This window comes from Galeopterus variegatus, unplaced genomic scaffold (assembly GCF_000696425.1).
Source record: "Galeopterus variegatus unplaced genomic scaffold, G_variegatus-3.0.2 Scaffold343, whole genome shotgun sequence".
Taxonomy (NCBI): domain Eukaryota; kingdom Metazoa; phylum Chordata; class Mammalia; order Dermoptera; family Cynocephalidae; genus Galeopterus; species Galeopterus variegatus.
In genome coordinates, this window is record NW_007726454.1 from 332818 (window position 1) to 353043 (window position 20226).

General features: G+C 33.0%; 1 protein-coding gene across 1 annotated transcript in view; it reads right to left on the reverse strand.

Annotated features, from left to right (window-relative positions):
* The window catches only part of ADAMTS6 (ADAM metallopeptidase with thrombospondin type 1 motif, 6), a 292310-nt gene that overhangs the window by 256070 nt on the left and 16014 nt on the right, over window positions 1-20226 (reverse strand). The window contains exons 4-7 of the mRNA XM_008567759.1: window positions 16339-16507; window positions 10329-10540; window positions 9754-9837; window positions 9082-9227 (exon numbers count right to left, since the gene is read on the reverse strand). Coding sequence (XP_008565981.1) covers window positions 9082-9227; window positions 9754-9837; window positions 10329-10540; window positions 16339-16507 — 611 coding nt within the window. The remainder of the gene's footprint in view (window positions 1-9081; window positions 9228-9753; window positions 9838-10328; window positions 10541-16338; window positions 16508-20226) is intronic.

Below are 20226 nucleotides of genomic sequence, written 5' to 3' on the forward strand. Positions count from 1 at the left end.
AAAAAAAAAAAAAAAAACCCTTTCAAAATGTTACTGCTCATTGACAACACGCCTGTTCACCTAAGAGCTCTGATGGAGAGGTACAAAGAGATGAATGTTGTTTTCATGTCTGCTAACACAGTATTCATTCTGCAGCCAGTGAATTAAGGAGTAATTTTGACTTTCAGGTCTTATTATTTAAAAAACACATTTCATAAGGCTATAGCTGCCATAGATAGTGATTCTTCTTCTTTTTTTTTTTCCTTTTTGTCTTTTTACTGACCAGTAACGGGATCGCAACCCTCGGTGTTGCACCCACACCGCGCTCAGCCAGTGAGCGGGAACCGGTCTCCACATGGGATCCGAACCCTCGGGGGGAGTGCTGCCGTGCTCCCAAGCGGTGCATTCTCCAGTGCGCCACCAGGCCTGCCCGATAGTGATTCTTCTGATGGATCTAGGCAAAGTAAATTGAAAAGCTTCTGGAAAGTATTACCCATTCTAAATGACATGAAAAACATGTGATTCCTGGGAGGTCAAAATATCAACATTAACTAGAGTTTGGAAGAAGTTTATTCTAACCCTTATGGATAATTATGAGGGGTGCAAGATTTCAGTTGAGGAAGTAACTGCAGTTGTGGTAGAAATAGCAGGAGAACTAGAAGTGGAACCTGAAGACTGAATTGCAGCAATCTCATGATAAAATTTTAATGGATAAAGAATTGCCTCTTATGGATGATCAAAGAAAGTGGTTTCTTGAGATGGAATCTTCTCCTGGTGAAGATGCTGTGAACATTGTTAAAATACCAACAAAGGATTTGGAATATTACATAAACTTACTTGACAAAGCAGTGACAGGGTTTGAGAGGATTGACTCCGATTTCAAAAAAAGTACTACCGTGGGTAAAATGCTATCAAACAGCATCACATGCTACACAGGAATCTTTCATGAAAGGAAGAGTCAATCGATGCAGCCAACTTAAACTTCATTGTTGTAAGAAACTGCAATAGCCACCACAACCTTTAGCAACCATCATCCTCCTGATCAACATTAACATCAACATTGAGGCAAGATCCTCCACCAGGAAAAATATTACTACTTGCTGAAGGCTCAGATGATCGTTAGCATTTTTTAGCAATAAAGTATATTTTTAATTCAGGTATTACATTGTTTTTTCCAGACATAATGCTATTGCACATGTAACAGACTATGGTGTAGTGTAAACATAACTTTTATATGTGCTGGGAAAACAATTCCTGAGACTTGCTTTATCATGATATTGACTTTACTGCAGTGGTCTGGAACCGAACCTGCAATATCTCTGAGCTTATGCCCGTAAGTAGAGAAATATAGTTTGTCCGTAGCCAGGAAGACTCCATATTGTTAAGATGTCAACTAACTAGGTCCAGTCCACACTCAAGGGGAAGAGATTACAGAAAGTCATTAATACCAGGAGGAGATCATTGGGGGCTATCTTAGAAGTCTGTCTACCACAGGAGCCACTCCTCCTTACACTATCTCCACATTATGTTTTTGTTAAACACCCTTACAATTCCTCAAAAAGCACTCCGTAGCCAAATCACCTGGTTTAAATCCTGGTTCTACTAATTACTATGTGACCTCGCCAATTACTTAACTTTCCTATGCCTCAGCTTGATCATCTATAAACTGAAGATAATAACAGTACCTATCTCATGCAGTTATTTAAAGTTTAAATGATTATCTATAAAGCACTTAAGTATCAGGCACATAATAAGCCCTTGCTTATATAAATACATCAATACATCCATAAAACCAATACAAATACTAAAGTTACTATTCCTTAAAATTAAGTGTTTATGACAACACATACTTCTTTAACTACTTAATGATGCCTACTACAAATAAGGTATAGGTTTTAGTCCAGGTGTGTACAAAAATGATTCACTAAATTGCATGTATTTCGTTAATCAGAGGCACTGAGGAAAAAGTTTCTTTTTAATTTCCATTTGCAGTTCAAGTTTAACAAACAAACACAGGTAGTGCCTGGAATGACCGTAATCCTGTTTTGCCAGGTCCTAGTTTGTGCCTGTTCTCCAGGCATAACTATTGATGGCACCCACTTTCACTCTTAAAAGTACCCCAATTTACACAAGAAATTATATTCATTCCAGTTTTTCATAGTCCTAGATTGGAATAGAAAGTGAATCTAGATAAACACTTTTGAGTAAGGAACCAACAAGGCATGGATGAAAGAAAAAGAAACTAAAGAAGGAAGAGGAGCGACATGGGTGGTGGAATAGATAGGAAGGGTGGGACCAGGGTGGTAGGAGAATAATAAATGCTTTGAAATGCCGAAATACCAAAATTAATTGATCCACAATCTTAATTCCTGCTTCCTATGCTGCCTATAAACATAACATATTCTTAAAAGCTTAGTAATAGGTCATGAAATATTTAATTGGCATTTCCTTAAGGATTAAAAAAAAATCTATAAATGAATACCATATAAATGTTAATGTACCACATTTAATTTCACTTTCCTCTATCCATTCTAATTTGTAAACATGAAGTCAATATATAATCCTGGTAGTACATTATTTAAAAATAAGAAAACTGGTTTAAATCCATACATTATAGGCCAAGTTTTAGCAAGAAACATTTTTTATAGCTATTTTTAAAATCCCATCTGAAAACATTAGTTGACATTGGAAATTCTAATTACTTTATAATCCAGCAGCACAAAAGCAAACAGTCATGACCCCTTAAGAGGATAAATATGCCCATTTTAATTAAAGACTAAATTAGTTGACTTGGTGTGCAATTTTCACATCTGTATTTTGAGAGGTATTTAGAAGTCCTGTGTTTTTTATTAATGAAAAACTGTAAAAGTACATTAAAGAATAGCCTATAAGCAGAGACATTCTTAAAAGTTAGGTATCTTGAGTTTTCAAGAATTTAGGCTAATAAGAAGAATTAAGTATTGATATATGCCACAACATGGATGAACCTTGAAAACATTATGCTGAAAGAAGCAAGTCACAAACGAAGATATATTATATGATTCCATTTATATGAAAGGTCCAGAATAGGTAAATCTATACAGACAGAAAGCAGATTAGTGGTTTCCTACAGCTAAAGTAGTAGGGAAGGAGGTGGGGGATGAAGGGAATGACTTCCTTTGGGAGTGATAGAATGTTCTAAAATTGATTAGGGTGATGGCTGCACAACCCTGTGAATATACTAAAAACCACTTTAAATGGGTAAATTGCATGATCTGTGAATTATATCTCAATAAAGCTGCTACCAAAAAAAAAAACTTAAGCTATAATTCCTACCTTAAATATATAAACTGTTATGTATTAATATCTTAAAAATGTAAAAACATGATTTCAATACTTTATAGGAGAGAAAGCCAAAAAATGTACACATTAGTCTATTCATGCTAATTGCTAAACATTGAAGCAAGAATACTCTATGTCACTAAATTCCTACTGAATTTCAGACTATAAATGGATTTCTTGAATATTCTGCCACAAAATAAATTTAGAAATTGGCTTGACTATAAAGTTGTGGTAGATATTTCCTGACTTCATGTGGAAATAAAAATAACTTAATCTAAAATTGCAGGGCTTTATTCCTAAGTAGCTATGAACTTGCAGTTTGTCAATACAAAGCTTAATAAAATATGTGAGATAATGTATATCAAGCTAACACTTGATTTAGCCATCCCACAGTATATACATATATCAAAACATCATGTTGTACACTATAAATACATACAATTTTTATCTGTCAATTAAAAAAAACAACCTAAATACAAAGTTTAATAAAGATAATTTACAAGTTTTGTAGCAAGTTAACTTTTTAACTATATATGTACAGTCCTATTTCGCCTTATTAAATACTGTTTCTAGAATTTCAAGTACAAAGTGTTAATCATTTCTTGACCTTGGTATATAGTGTCATTTTCTACTATTTAAAGAAGAGTTAGTAAGCATTAAGCTGATTCAGGTATACACTAATAATTGTCAGATAATTCTATTATATTTAGTCAAGAGAAGTAATCAATACAAGTTACTACTACTGATATTTTAACTAAAACCAGGTCACAAAAATAAAAAGATTAGTTTCATTATTTCACTATTAATGTTTATTTATAATATAATATAATATACAAAAACTTTCCCATATTTCTACAAATGCAGATATTATAGCACTAACTTTGGTATTCAGAGCTCAGATGGCCCATACTTCATACACACAGAAAAGTAACTGTATATGATTTTAGGAAGTGACATGAAGCTGCTCTTGGGTAGGGCATAATGTTAAGATTTGATAAATCTAGGTAGTGATAACAGGGGTTCACTATATTATATATTATTAATAATTATTATATATAACATAGTATACATATATACACAAATATTAAAATACAAAATACACATGTATTTATATAAAAATAAAAAAATATATGTATAAATGAGTATAATTTTAATATGTCCTTTGGTATTAATTCAATATTAGTGGTNAATGACTTCCTTTGGGAGTGATAGAATGTTCTAAAATTGATTAGGGTGATGGCTGCACAACCCTGTGAATATACTAAAAACCACTTTAAATGGGTAAATTGCATGATCTGTGAATTATATCTCAATAAAGCTGCTACCAAAAAAAAAAACTTAAGCTATAATTCCTACCTTAAATATATAAACTGTTATGTATTAATATCTTAAAAATGTAAAAACATGATTTCAATACTTTATAGGAGAGAAAGCCAAAAAATGTACACATTAGTCTATTCATGCTAATTGCTAAACATTGAAGCAAGAATACTCTATGTCACTAAATTCCTACTGAATTTCAGACTATAAATGGATTTCTTGAATATTCTGCCACAAAATAAATTTAGAAATTGGCTTGACTATAAAGTTGTGGTAGATATTTCCTGACTTCATGTGGAAATAAAAATAACTTAATCTAAAATTGCAGGGCTTTATTCCTAAGTAGCTATGAACTTGCAGTTTGTCAATACAAAGCTTAATAAAATATGTGAGATAATGTATATCAAGCTAACACTTGATTTAGCCATCCCACAGTATATACATATATCAAAACATCATGTTGTACACTATAAATACATACAATTTTTATCTGTCAATTAAAAAAAACAACCTAAATACAAAGTTTAATAAAGATAATTTACAAGTTTTGTAGCAAGTTAACTTTTTAACTATATATGTACAGTCCTATTTCGCCTTATTAAATACTGTTTCTAGAATTTCAAGTACAAAGTGTTAATCATTTCTTGACCTTGGTATATAGTGTCATTTTCTACTATTTAAAGAAGAGTTAGTAAGCATTAAGCTGATTCAGGTATACACTAATAATTGTCAGATAATTCTATTATATTTAGTCAAGAGAAGTAATCAATACAAGTTACTACTACTGATATTTTAACTAAAACCAGGTCACAAAAATAAAAAGATTAGTTTCATTATTTCACTATTAATGTTTATTTATAATATAATATAATATACAAAAACTTTCCCATATTTCTACAAATGCAGATATTATAGCACTAACTTTGGTATTCAGAGCTCAGATGGCCCATACTTCATACACACAGAAAAGTAACTGTATATGATTTTAGGAAGTGACATGAAGCTGCTCTTGGGTAGGGCATAATGTTAAGATTTGATAAATCTAGGTAGTGATAACAGGGGTTCACTATATTATATATTGTTAATAATTATTATATATAATATAGTATACATATATACACAAATATTAAAATACAAAATACACATGTATTTATATAAAAATAAAAATGCATAATGTTAAGATTTGATAAATCTAGGTAGTGATAACAGGGGTTCACTATATTATATATTATTAATAATTATTATATATAACATAGTATACATATATACACAAATATTAAAATACAAAATACACATGTATTTATATAAAAATAAAAAAATATATGTATAAATGAGTATAATTTTAATATGTCCTTTGGTATTAATTCAATATTAGTGGTGCCAGATAAAACAACATTTAAAATTTCTTTATTATCTTTCTGTCTAGTCACAGTGCTCTGACAGCTTTGCAGAGCACAGTTTGTTTTAAATTTAAATTAATAAAACAATAAGATATCATTTGCTAAAGAGAGATAACATATTGAGTTTTTAAAAGTAACTATTGTCACCTAAGTGACTACATTTCCAAATGGTTTTCTGCTTAAAACATTTAAGACCGTGGGACAAAATCTGGCATAGTGGAGATAAACATATCCGTCAGTTTACCTCTGGAATTCTCGATAAACACATTATACATTCTCCCTAATGAGCTGACATTTCAAGCAATCATAAATCATGATTTACCTATAAACAGTGGGGTTACAGCCCTGAACATGTTAACAAGTGAGTTATATGAAACAATTTTCAACATTAATATAAAATAACCTGTGTAATTCTCAGAATTATTTTTACTAAAAGTAGAAGTATGATTTAAACATACGTGAAATTTCACAAGTCAAAAATATATAACGGTGAGTCAAGTACTGGTAACTCCTCTCCCCTCCCCAGAAAATAACTGTACCTAAATATTAAAAATGATAATTAATTTCATTTTGATAAGTCACTCTATGGACGTAGTAATTCGAAGATAATTGTTGGGCTGGCCAGTTAGCTCAGTTGGTTAGAGCACAGCACAGCCTTGTAACACCAAGGTCAACAGATTGGATCTCCACACCGACCAGCCACCAGAAAAAAAAAAAAAAGCTGCACAAAGATAATTGTAGACTTTTAAATAGGCTACAAGTTGCTTTGAGACTTTAATAACAATTCAAAGAAGTATTCTATACTGCCCTTAAGAGGCATTTTTTTTAACTTCTATTACATCAGCCAATCTAAAAAGATATGAACTCTTTGAACTACTGCCCTATTAAATCCTGAGATCATTTCTAGTACTAGTCTGACCCTAAGAAGACAAGTTTAAAAAGAAAATTTTATGTTCAAATCCCAGACATCAAAAAAACACTCAAAGTAGCTTACAGAAGGAAAGAAGAGTTCTGCAGAGGATCAGAAAAATATCTGAGCCAATTCAGAGTAACAAGTTGGACAGCTCAGTGTTGTAGCCAGAGCAAAGTAAGGGTGGCTAACTGCCCAGATGTATTTCACTATTGAATACTTACAAATGTGCACTCTTGATGGAACTGCTGTCATTTGATGCAAAAGGTAAAAATCCAATGCAGATACAATAATGAAAATGTGAAGTATTGGGAGCCCACTGTGTGTTGCACTTTGGGGAAGAGGGAGGGCTTTACAAATATAAATACAGAAGCCACGTAAACATCTGTGATCATTTTGTTAACCGTATATAATAGAAATTTTCCTCTAGTAATTTCATTGACACTAATCATATCCATATTTTTTTACACAAAGGTTTCTACATTTGCATAATTCCTGGTATATTTTTAATTCCTTAAGTATAGTTGGAAACATTCCAGACCACAAGACTCTGAGGAATTGTAGAATTTATCAGACTGATATGTCAACACATATGAATATAGAACCATATACTGTTGTTTTTATTCAGCAAGCATGTCATAAACAAAATTTTCTAGTTTATGGTGCCAGGTAGATGAAGTCAATTAAAGTATGTATAACTGTAAACAAATAAACTCAAACTTTAACTCTATGGTTCAGTTGACAGGGAAATTTTTCAAAAAGCTAAATTCACATTCTATTACTAGGCCTCAAGGTTCTGTGCCCATATATTATATACTCCCTCCATAGAACTTAATGAAGAGTCAATGGGCACACCACAGACAAACTATGTGTTAAGTACTGCCTTGGAAATTAAAAGACATAATCAAGATAACAAAGACTGTTTCACTTAGCTTCCATTTTGCTTATTTTTTGTTGTTGTTACTTTATTTTGTATTTTATATTTAAATACTGAGAGCCCAAAAGACATACTTATCTTAAAATGATTTAAGCATAATGTTTCTAACCAATCATAATTAAAGTATAAAAAAACTAAAACAGCATAGTATAATCAAAGACAGGATCACCTGAGTTTGAGTCCTACTCTCTCTCTTAGATTATCTGAGTGATCCTGAAAGACTTACTTAACTATTTTACACTAGTTTCTTCATTTCTAACATGAGAAAAATAACATCTACTTAAAATAATATGCTATCTATTTCACAGTTGTTGCTGGACAGTAAAGAATAAAATGTATCTGAATAGTTTTGTAAAACTGGAAAGCGGGCCAGCCCGGTGCAGTGTGCCGCTTGGGAGCACGGCAGCACTCCCGCCGAGGGTTCGGATCCCACATACAGACCGGCCGCTCACTGGCTGAGCGAGGTGCGGGCGCAACACTGAGGGTTGCGATCTGTTGCCGGTCACGAAAAAAGACAAAAAGGAAAAAAAAAAAAAAAACTGGAAAGCAATATATGAATTCACTGGTTATCAACGGGTCATAATTTCCCTTGAGAGACAAGCTGTTCAACACAAAGTATAATAAATCTGCCTATTTAGGCTTATATATCTTACTTAAAATATTTTTAATTAAATATTCATGTAAGTAAATTGGGTAACAACTGCCTATCTCCTCCTCCCTTTTAATAAACTTAGAGGTAAGAATAGTCAGTATATGAGGTACTTCAAAAAGTTGGTGGAAAAATAGAATTAAAAAATAATACAAACCTATCCACGAACTTTTTGAAGACTCCTTGTATTTTACAGCCAAGAATGATAACTTAATTTTTTAAATATATATTTTCTCATACTTTTTAATCTTGCTTTTCATATTTTTTTTGTCCAGTTAACAAATCATATATGTGCTTCCAATTAAACATTACAAACAGGCCTTGTCAGTAGAAGATAAATTATTTGTTAAATCTCTAAGTTAAATCTTAATCTTTTCTTTTTTCTTATTTGGTTCATTTGATGCAAACACAATAACAATGTAATACATTCTTTCTCAGTAGTAAAAAATAAATTACCATTTTGCTTTATCTATACTCATTACCTGAATGAGGCTTTAAATAGAACCAAATATAGTTACAAAATCAAACAAACAAACAAAGGAAAAATACTTGCAACAAACCATACCTAGTAATAAGAACTGCATTATCGTGGTGGGCAATCCCATTTTCTGGAATGGTGTTTCCAACAGTTTGGTGAGAGAGAATGGATTTCTGCCACTTACAGAAGCTATCGAGGGACTTGTCTGCATGGTGGTTTATCTCCAAGTTTGGCTGCAATACAACATGCATACCAGAAATGTTCCAAACAAATTACTAAGGTCAGTTGCTAAAACTTTTGAAGACTAAAGTGGGACTATAATTAGAAGCAGTGGTTTCTAGGAATAATCTCTTGCCAATTTTTATCTCTGTAATATCTGACCTAGAGTTTATTTTGTGTATTATTGAAGAGACATTCTTTCCACTTTCAGCTTTAATGATAATGTGAACATATGCAAGATTATCAGCATACAAAACCAATCAAAACCATTATTATAAGGTATGCCATGCAAATACTCATACTCATACTGAAACATATAGCTAATATATATATATATATATATATATATAGCTTTAACATAAGAGGTATATTTTTGTAAAGTATTTAAAATTTGCCTAAAATATTAAATATTTAGAACTAAAAATCATATCCAGCTAGAACTTCCTAAGAAGAGCAATAATAAAACATATTCTTTTATAATAAATAATTCTATAGCCTGTCTGTTAAGAATCTTAGATTCATAAACAAACTTATTCTTACCTGATCTTCTGTGAGAACAATTAAGCGGGCCACTATAATATTCACAACATTTCCTAGGCTGGAATCATGGTAAAGTTTGGCAACCTGACCTCCAGAAAATAAGAAAAGACACAAAGTCAGACAAAAATTATAGGGTAATAATTTCATTTTTTTTAAAGTGACAAAATAATTGTTTATGAATTTAACCATTATGTACATTAAAAGGCATTCTTTTACCCGGTATCACTTAGAACTCTACCCTCAAGAGGTCTTGGAAAAAGGTACAAGTTTTCTACATCAAGAAATATTTTCTCCTAGAGATGAACTACAACATAGTAATTAGAGGGTGAGACGATGTTTAAGTTAAAGAAAACCCTTTAAATAAAATCTAACAACCATTTTAAAAAATCATGTTATCTGAAAATGAACAAGAAGATCATCTTTATTTTCTATGGAATTGAAACATTAATAAAACAATTTATTATTTTAGACAGGTGATTTCTTATCATTATTTATTTAAAAGTAAAAATCCATCACCTTAGTTAAAAACACAACAAACTACTAAGTAAAACATTATATAGAGGGATCAAACTTACAATATTCATCACACTCAAAATGTAATGTTCAATGTCTTTGCGGCCATGATAGCCCACCATCATTTTGTCTGCCACTACCAATGTCTCCACAAACCGCTCAGTGCTCACTGATCTCTTCTGTCTGTGGTGGCTATGTGTGTCATTAATTGGTAGTGAAGAAGGAAAAGCAGATGTGTCATTCAGCCACCAAGGTTTGCCACTTCTTATGAGGTCTACAATAAAAACAACCAATTCGGATAGGTTCACTATTTAAACATACTTATTTATAGATCTTTCATGTAGATATGCTTCTCATAAATTCTCTAATGTATTACGATTATTTTGTTTGTGTGTCTGTTTTTGTTGGCTGGCTGGTAAGGGGGGCCAAACACTTGACCATGGTGTTACAACACCACTTTCTATGCAATTGAGCTAACCAGCCAGCCCTGTATTAAGATTTTTTAAAGTAAGGGAAGAGGGTAAGGGAATGCAGTAGTGAGAAAATTAAGCTTAAAAAATTTTTCAAAACAATCATGTTATCTGAAAAAAATGTTAATGTTAACATTTAACTGCTTAAGAAAACAAAATAAATCTAAGAAATGAATTACTTAATAAAAAAGAATTTTCAAATAATCATTTCCTATTATTCCAGTAATTACATCATACTACTGTTAAATTTAGTATACTTTTAAAAATCATTTACAGTTTAAAAATCACCTAGAGCATAAACTTTGAAACAGCTCTAAGACAGTTCTGATGGAGAACAGTGATGTTGCAGAAATCTACTCCCAAGATGCTTTTGAGCATTTATTTTAACGTTAGATGCTTTTATTAAACTATATTAATTAGAACTAATTCCACTGCTCTAGAAACCTCAATTCTAAAAGGCTGTGAATTACTTTTTTCACTTAGTTTTGCAGTCTACAACTATTTATACCGACAGAGTACCCAAAGTATTCCTTTACCAAAGTCTAGAGATAAGGGACGTTGATAGGAGAGTTGAAAGATCATGATTCCAGCACAATTTGCTTTAAAAAAACATTTAGTGTGGATTGTAGTGTGTCCTTTGTTTTCTAGACATTTAGTCTTTAAGTACAGAGGAAATGTTTTAGTACTATGGCATTTGTAAACACTTGCCTTATTTACATTCATCTTCATTAGATAAACTTGAGCAGATAGAGGTCCTCTGCATACCTCATTTCCATTTCCTTACATTGAATAGAAAATTTTTCTAACATCCACTTACTGAAAAAGTGAGAAAAAGTTCTATATATGACATACTTGAAAGTAGCACTATTCTCATTTTTCTAACTTCATTAGCCTTTCTCTTTTAAAAATTGCTTTAGAAGGATGAATAAATTTTAAGAAATAAGAGACAGAAATGATCATGAAAAGTATCAGTAAAATACTTTAGAAACTCATAAGTTAAATAAGTGTCTTTATTCCTAAAAGTCAAGAAGGACAGAGACATAGCACTTCTTATTTCATAGTATATCCCCACAACAGCCAGTGTTTTCCTATATGCAACTGTGGCAGACAGATTCTTAAGGAGACCCCCTGACCTCTGCCTCCTGACGTGCACACTCTTTTGCAATGTGGATAGAACTTATGACTTGCTTTTAACCAACAGAAAGATGATGGGATGCATGTGATTACACATATATGAGTACAAGATTATGTTATATAATATTGTAGTACCTGTCTTAGTAGTCTCTCCCTTGATGGGTTGGAGAAAGAGAGCAACCATGTTGGTGAACCCAACATAGTAAGGAACTGCTGGTGGCTTCTGGCAGACAACCGGCCAAAAACTAAAGCTACCTACAACCACAAAGAAGTGAATGCTGCCAACAACCATGAGAGTGTGGAAGTGGATTCTTCCCCAGTCAAGATTCCAGATGAAAACCCAGCCCTGGCTGAGGCTAAAGATATCCCATCTATACACAGACTCCTGACTGACAAAAACTGTGAGGTAATAAAAGTATGTTGCTTAAGCCACAAGGTTTGTGGTAATATTGTCATGAAACAGACAAAATCTTTTCTGCATTAACATAACTCCAATTTCTCCTGCTCAGTCCTCTGTGATCAGAAAACCACTCATGTATTCAAGTCACGACTAGTCTCTTTCTCTGGCTGGACAGCTTAAATGCCTAAATACAGGATTTAATTTCCATTCTTTTGATCATTTCCACTTCTCTGAGCTATTTAATTTCTCCTTACCTTTATTTAAAATATTGTGAAAAGAATTAGACATGATTTGGCAATAAACACTTAGTACTAGTGTTTCTCATTTGATAAGTATTCAGTATAAGGTAAGTGCTATTATCATTATTATCCTCATTGTCATAATTTTCAACATTTTAGCTTTTTTAATTGTTAGTTTGCTTGGCTATCAGCCCATCAGAGTACAAATTCTTTGAATATAAGGACTGTATCTTTTTATTTATGAATGCCCATCAAAGTTACTATACATATCATATATAATTATATATCCAATATTTAATATATATATTGAGTGAATAAAATCAACAGATAGCATCATCAGTTTCATTTAAAAACCACATTAGTCCAGGATGATTAGCTCATTACAAAAGTATATCTTCATTCTATAATTGTTAATTGACTGTTTACTGTTAAACTTAATAATCTGTAACTAATACCTTTTTTACCTAAAATGGAATAATACAAGACTAACTTGTTTTGTTTCAAAATAAAGATTAGTAGTTCTTCAGATGATACTTGCAGCATATGCTTTGCTCAATTTAATTTTGGGTAGAGTGAAGAATGTTAAAGAAAACATTGTTCCATAAGCATATACAACACAATATACCCCAAAACCAATATATTGATCTTTTTGCCATTTGCAATAACATTTTAACTTTTTGATCAATATCAAAATGCTTGAATATATATATCCATTCACAATAATTTCATAGACTTGCTTTATTTTTCATTCATAGCACTTATTACTTCTTGACAGGTGGCCATGTATTTATTTGTTTGTTTGCTTACTTAATTAACTGTCTGTCTTTCCTCACTAGAATATAAGCTCCATGAGAGCAGGCACCTTTCTGCTTGATTTATTGGTGCATCCCCAGCACATAGAATAGCCTTACACATAGATGCCACATGAATATTATTTAATAAATATATAAGTAGATAATGCAGGTATAGAGACACAGAAATATCTATATCAATGAATTAGAAGGATATTCAGTTATCTCTGGGTACTGGAATAAGAGTGATTTCCATTTTCTTTATTTTTCCTTTTATTCCTGTATTTTCTAAATTTTCTAAAAAGAACAGATATTTCTTCCAGATATTTTCTAAAAAGAACAGATTTTTTCTAAGAATTCCAGATACTTTCTAAAAAGAACAGATATGAAATTTTTTAATTCATAGTTTAAATTTAATTAGAATGTGAAAATTCACATCTGAATATGAGATAAATATCCCCAGTATCAAAAGGGTTTTCAAATCTTATATTTTGACATAAACTTGTTTCTGATACTAGGCTAACAGGCAATGTCTGCCTATAAATTCACATTTCTCACTTGACCTATCCTGTTGACATGGTGTTACAATTAAGTTCTTAGCCAGACATTTCTGAAACTTACTAAAACACAAAACACTTTTTTTCAAAAACATCTAGTAACATTTCCCCAAAACTCAGGGAACTACTACTATATTCCCACTAATGGGAAACCAGTGAAGTGTTTGAAGGTGTGTGATACGGCAATATTTAGGAGACAGATTTTGACTAAAAACAGGAAGGCGAACCTGGAGACAGAAAAAGTTAGAAAGTCAGTACAGTGATAAAAAGGGTCTGAACTAAATGGATTGGTATGAGGGATAATAGAAATGGTTAGTGAACAATGTGGATTGAAAGGGAGAACTGTTTAGAAAATCATTTTAGTAATCCAGGGGAAAGATGGTAGAAGGAGAAAATCTTCCCAAAAAAGGACAGAATTTTATGAAGGTAATAAGTGGATTTGGAGAAGTCTTGGACTCATCCTAAACCAATGAAAAATAAAATCTGTCTGAGTTAAAATAACGTGATAGGTACTTCAGAAGAGAATAATATGCATATCAAAGGATTGAGAGATGCCTTTCAGTGTATGATGAAATCTTTAAATATTTTTGCAAAAAGCAATCTTTTTATGATCATAAAGTGAAGAATGTCATTGTGAAAAAATGATGGGAAAATTATATCACAACAAACAACTAAATATTTGAATCTTAGTTTTTAAGGAATTTATATATGGTTGTACTCACAGCCTAAATTTTGTCAAACATAAGATAAAATAAACTGATTTCAAATGAAATGTTTAGCTCCATTGTTTAATACAATAACTCAATCGAACCTTTTTTTTCTTCATTATTCACTATTGAACTTTTACTTCATGTTTTAAGTGTAGTCACTTAAGTGGACATTTTTAGTACCAACAATTCTTGACCAGCAAGTATCTCACATAATTAAAACCCTCAGAGATTACTCAAGAAGAAAGTATACACAATGACAACAGTCAGTTAAGCAAAGAACATCAAAGAACACTTAACACTTGAGGAAGAAAATGAGCTCATAAAGAGTATGGAAAAGAAACAAAAGGATGATGCATTCACTAATTCACAAGGCAACCCATTCCATTTTTATGAAATCTACTTGTTGGTGAACACTTCTTTGCATTAAGCTCAAATCTCCCTCTGAAACCTTTTGCTCCTGGTTCCAGCTACTAGAACTACATAGAACAAATCTAAATAAATAAATAAATAAATAAATAATGTAATAGCTCTTTAAATACTGGAAAGAGTCATCCTAATAATAATGATAGCTACAATTTGACTGAGTAACTGTGTGCTAACATGAGCACTCAGAGAAGGTGGGTAATTTGTCCAAAGTTACACCAAAGCCTCGTTCTTTCCACTATGTTATGCTATATCCACTACTCCTCTAAATTCTCTCATCTTTAAACCAACATCCTCCTAACTCCCTACCACTAGCCTTGCTATTCTCTACTTCAGTCTCAGATTGCTACCAGAATAACCTTTCTAAAACACTAATCTGATTACAGTATTCCTTCTCCTTAAAACCTTTTAATTGGTTTCCAGCATAGGAAGTATAAACAAACTCCTTGACGTGGATTACAATACATGCCCTTCATGATTTGGCCCCTTCTTATCGCTCCAGATTCATCTCTCACAACCTCTCCTCACAAACACTACGAACCTCACCTGTATCTCTCCAACCCACATCCTAATATCTAGTTATATGAACCTTCAATTTCTGGAACGTGACATTCTCTCATTTGGCTCAGGACCACTGTAAATGTGGTTTTCTCTGTGTGGAACACCCTAGCAACTGCTCTGTCTACTTTTGCCCAGCTAGTTCTCTTTTCCCTCAGGCCTCCACTTAAAAGTCACTTCGTCCATGAAGATTCCCTTGACAACTGAAGTCTAGGTTTTTGTCCCTACTGTGTATTCCTATAGTATCCTAATTCAATGCTATTATTACCTTTGAATACTATCTTAAGACTTTTCAAGTCTTATTCAAGTATTTAGATTCCTGCTGCTAGCATGAAAATATCAAGCTAATCAAACAGTACAGAATACTATGAAACACCTGTACACGAAAGGAGGATTTTTTTTAACTGTTTATTCTTATCTTCAGCAAAAAAAAAAAATCAAATTTTAGAGACTTGTATTTTAAGGACTTCTTAAAGAGCTTCCGAATTGACTTAAATCTATTGATAGGTGGCCTGTACACGAAAGGAGGATTTTTTTTAACTGTTTATTCTTATCTTCAGCAAAAAAAAAAAAATCAAATTTTAGAGACTTGTATTTTAAGGACTTCTTAAAGAGCTTCCGAATTGACTTAAATCTATTGATAGGTGACACTTTTTAAGAGGGCTCTGAACATTATAATTCTAATCCCTAAAATTCCTATTTACTCTTATAATTAACCTTACCATACTTGCCAGAAGAGAAAGCATCAATACAATACAATATGCTTTCTAAAAGCTGCAAACTCACTCACCCGAAACCCCACAATGAGAATGATCATGCAGATGCCGTTGCTGAAGTGTAGACTTTTTGTAAATAACATGAGGATGTCCATTTTCATAACTAAAATGCTTGGAATCCTCTGTGGTATTCTTTAAGGGTTCAATAAAATATTCTTCATCTTCTGTAGCAATAACACCATGCTAAAAGAAAAAAAAAGAACTTACTAAGAAGAATCATTTTAAATATTAGTTATCATTGTTACCAAGAGTCAAAAATAAATTGATATCTCTCCAAAAAGGAGGTTAAAACAAATGTTAATAAAAAATCTAGTGAATTATCTGTACTCAGCAAAACTATAAATTTCCCTCTTCCTTAAAAAGAACATTTAAATACCCCTGTGTGCTATACACTATACTAAGCATGTCACACTTCTCCCAACCTTCTGAAGAACTCTGAGATAGCAGAGACATCTATGTAAACACTAAAATTTATTTCCTTTCAAAATTATGCATATAACTTAACTATATCCTCTGTGTTTAGGTATAGCTTTATGACTGAATTTTCGCCAATAGAAAATCGCAGAGAGTTGTCTACCACTTTCAGGCCCAAACCCTGAATACCTCCCCAGTGGAATTCTCTACTCTCTCTTTCCCTACTGCCAGCTGAATGAAGAGAACTCCAAAGATCTAGGGGAGGTAGAAACCAAAAAAGAAGGAACCTGGGTCCCTGAGTGACCACTTAGCTGTCCAACATGGACACTGATAAAAGGGGGGAAAACTCCCATTGTGATAAACTACTGACATTTTGGGATTTATGTTACACTAATTACTATGTCCTTAATTAACATATATCCCAAAGATCCCTATTTCTCAGATGAAGTAACAGGCTCAGTAAGTGACATAGCTGGAATTCAAACAAAGCTCTGCTCTTATTCACAGTATTATATCATCTTACACCCATTTATTTAGCCAAGTCCTACTTAGTTCAGTCATACCTCCTCTTTAAAACCTTCTCTAGCTCAAATGGAGTTACTTCACCCTCCTCTGAGCTCCTATAGAGCTTATTATCGGTATTACTTATTTTCAATCAATTCCACACTGCTTTGTTACATCTCAGGTCTAAAAGTTTTATTTAAATTCACTATAACTTTTCAACTGCATGTTTTATCTTCCCAACTAGACTATTTGCTTTCTTAAGGTAAAGGGTTATGTCTCGTATTTCTTTGTAGCAGTTACAGTCATAGAAAGTGTCTCGTATGTAATATGTACAAATATAAGTTTGCTGATGAAAAGGAATAAGATGATAAAAGTTATGTGCTTCAGAAACAAGAACTTCTACTTGTCTAATAGCGTTTTCCTAAGTGTGGAACATGTGAGGACTGCTCTTAATCCAACTAATTTACCCTGTAACACAAACTCTCTGGGCGTATTTCCTCAGCTGGAAAAATGAAAGGGCCGTCTAAATTAGTGGTTTTAAAGCAGCACTCTGGGGAGCCTTAAGGGTTCCATGGAGGTGCCCTCAGGGGATTGTCCCAGACAACAAAAGGAGACCTACATGGCTTGGATTTCTGGGCTTAGGAATCAACTGTGCCTTTATTAATCTATATATTAAGTTTACACATAACATTTCATTTGAGAAAAGGGCTTTGCCACTTTAAAAAGAAAAAAAGTTGAAAACCTGTGGTCCAAATAATCTCTAAGGTCCCTCCGAATTCTAAACCTCTGTGATTCTGTTTAGGGAAATTCACGTTAAGTACCATAAGCTTGGAAAGAATGATAAGACATACGCAGAGCTGCTCTAACTTATAGATGAAATTGGCAGTCGCCTATATGAAATGAGCTGAGGAATGCAAAAAAAAAAAAAAGCAGTCTTTTGTCACTTCATATTATTCTTACCATTGTTTCCTTTAGTTTAAGGATAATAGTCCCTGTATTAAATGTAAAAACTCGCAAGAATAACATGATATGACATTAACAGACTCTAATACCTGAGCATGAATTACTTTACCAGGTAGATTAACATTGTATTAGAAAACTTAGCACAGTTCTTACAGAGAAGGGGGCAAGTGTAAGTTTTGATATGAGGGAAGTATAGCAAATGGTGTCTAGGGTATTCCCCAGAAAGGCCACGGCATTAAAGTCATGCTGGTCTGTGGGCAGAAGAAAGTTGAAAGGTCCCAGACAAGAAACTGGTTGCTGGGGAAAATTGGAGTCAGAAGCCTGGTAAGTAAATAAAATCTCTAATACCAAGAAAAGAAAGATGCTGAAAGGGCAATCCAGAGATTTTATGTATTAGGTACTTTGTAAAATGTTTACACACATTATTTTATTTATAATCTTAATAGCTCTTTGAAGTAAGTACTAGTATCAGCTCCACTTTGCAGATGAGAAACTGAAAGGGAGCAAAGTTAAATAACAAACTCATCTGATTGACTCTGGAGCCTGGACTCTTAATCACTATACTATAGTTCTCTCATCCTCTAAGGGCTGTTTCTGACTTTATTAATTCATTCACCAAATATGCTTTGAGTGCCTGTCACATAGCAGATGCTGTACCAGGTGGCAGGGATAAACAGTAAACCAAACAAAGTTCTTGCTCTATCATGGTGCTTACATTCTGGTGGGAGTAGCTACAAAAAAGTTAAATTAATTAATTAAATGATGAAATCAGGTAGTAATAAATGTTAAAAAGGGGGAAAAGCAGTATAAGAGGACAGAGAGAAATCAGAAGTGAGGGGATTATACAGACTATTTAGGATGGTGGGGGACATCCTCTCTAATAAGGTGAATTTGAACAGAACCTGAATAAAGTGAGGGAGTAAGCCAAATAGATATCTTCAGAAAGAGCAGACCAGACAGTGGGAACAGCAAACGCAAAAGCAATGAAGTAGGAATGTGTTTGCAGTATCTCAGAAACAGCAAGGAACTACAGTGAATGGAGGCTGGAGAGGGGAGAATGATTATGAGATTAGCAAGGGGCTGGAGGCCACATGACGAAGGGCCTGAGTTACGTGGGAGTCCCAGAAATTTGTGCATGCCTGGGAAGAGCCATACTCTCACTTCTCTCAGCATCCCCACTCACCTTTAAACTATCTGCCTTAGGACCATCAGGACTAATCTCATCATGCCCCCTCTTTCCCTGAGATATCAATTCCTACAAGAAGTTCAAGCCTTATCCCCTGGATTCTAATTCCTATATAGTTATACACATCTTGTTTTCTGATCTCATACCCATCATTTAAAACACTTCTACCATGACCTCTTGAACTCAAGGTCAGTCATCAACAAAATCTCCTATATAATCAGCCTCATCTATGAATATTCACTTCATCTTGCTCAAACAAAAACTTGAATCTCCCTAAATGGCACTCCTTCCCTGTAGCCTCCGGAATGGTGGCTTGCTTTCTCTTTTACATGCCTCCTACTGGACCTGCAGGTAGAGTAAGTGTTCTTGTGACTCATTCCCATTTCCAAACAATTCTCTCTCCCTCCTCGAAAAAACAAAACAAATCATTAGCTTCAAACCTCATGCCATAATCTTCCTCCTCTTCTCCTAGTAGCAATTATCTACTAACCCCAAGACACTTCCCTCATTCCTTAAAGATTTTAGCTTCTAGATCACTGTTACTTTCTGCAACACCATTCCTGAAATAATCAGTGATTTCAATATCTTCATATATCACAGGTTCTTAAAATTTGTGTGTGTATGTGTGTGTGCATGTGCCCTGAATCCCTTTTAAAGTCTAGAGGTGAAACCTATAGACTCCTTCTCAGATTTTTGAATGCACATAAAATATATAGAATTATAAATAAAACCAACTTTAGTGAAATATAGTTATCAAAATATTTTTAAAACATAATGTAATACATATGATTTTTTGTAACACTTTAAAGAAAAAGATCTTCAGTGGCTCTAATAA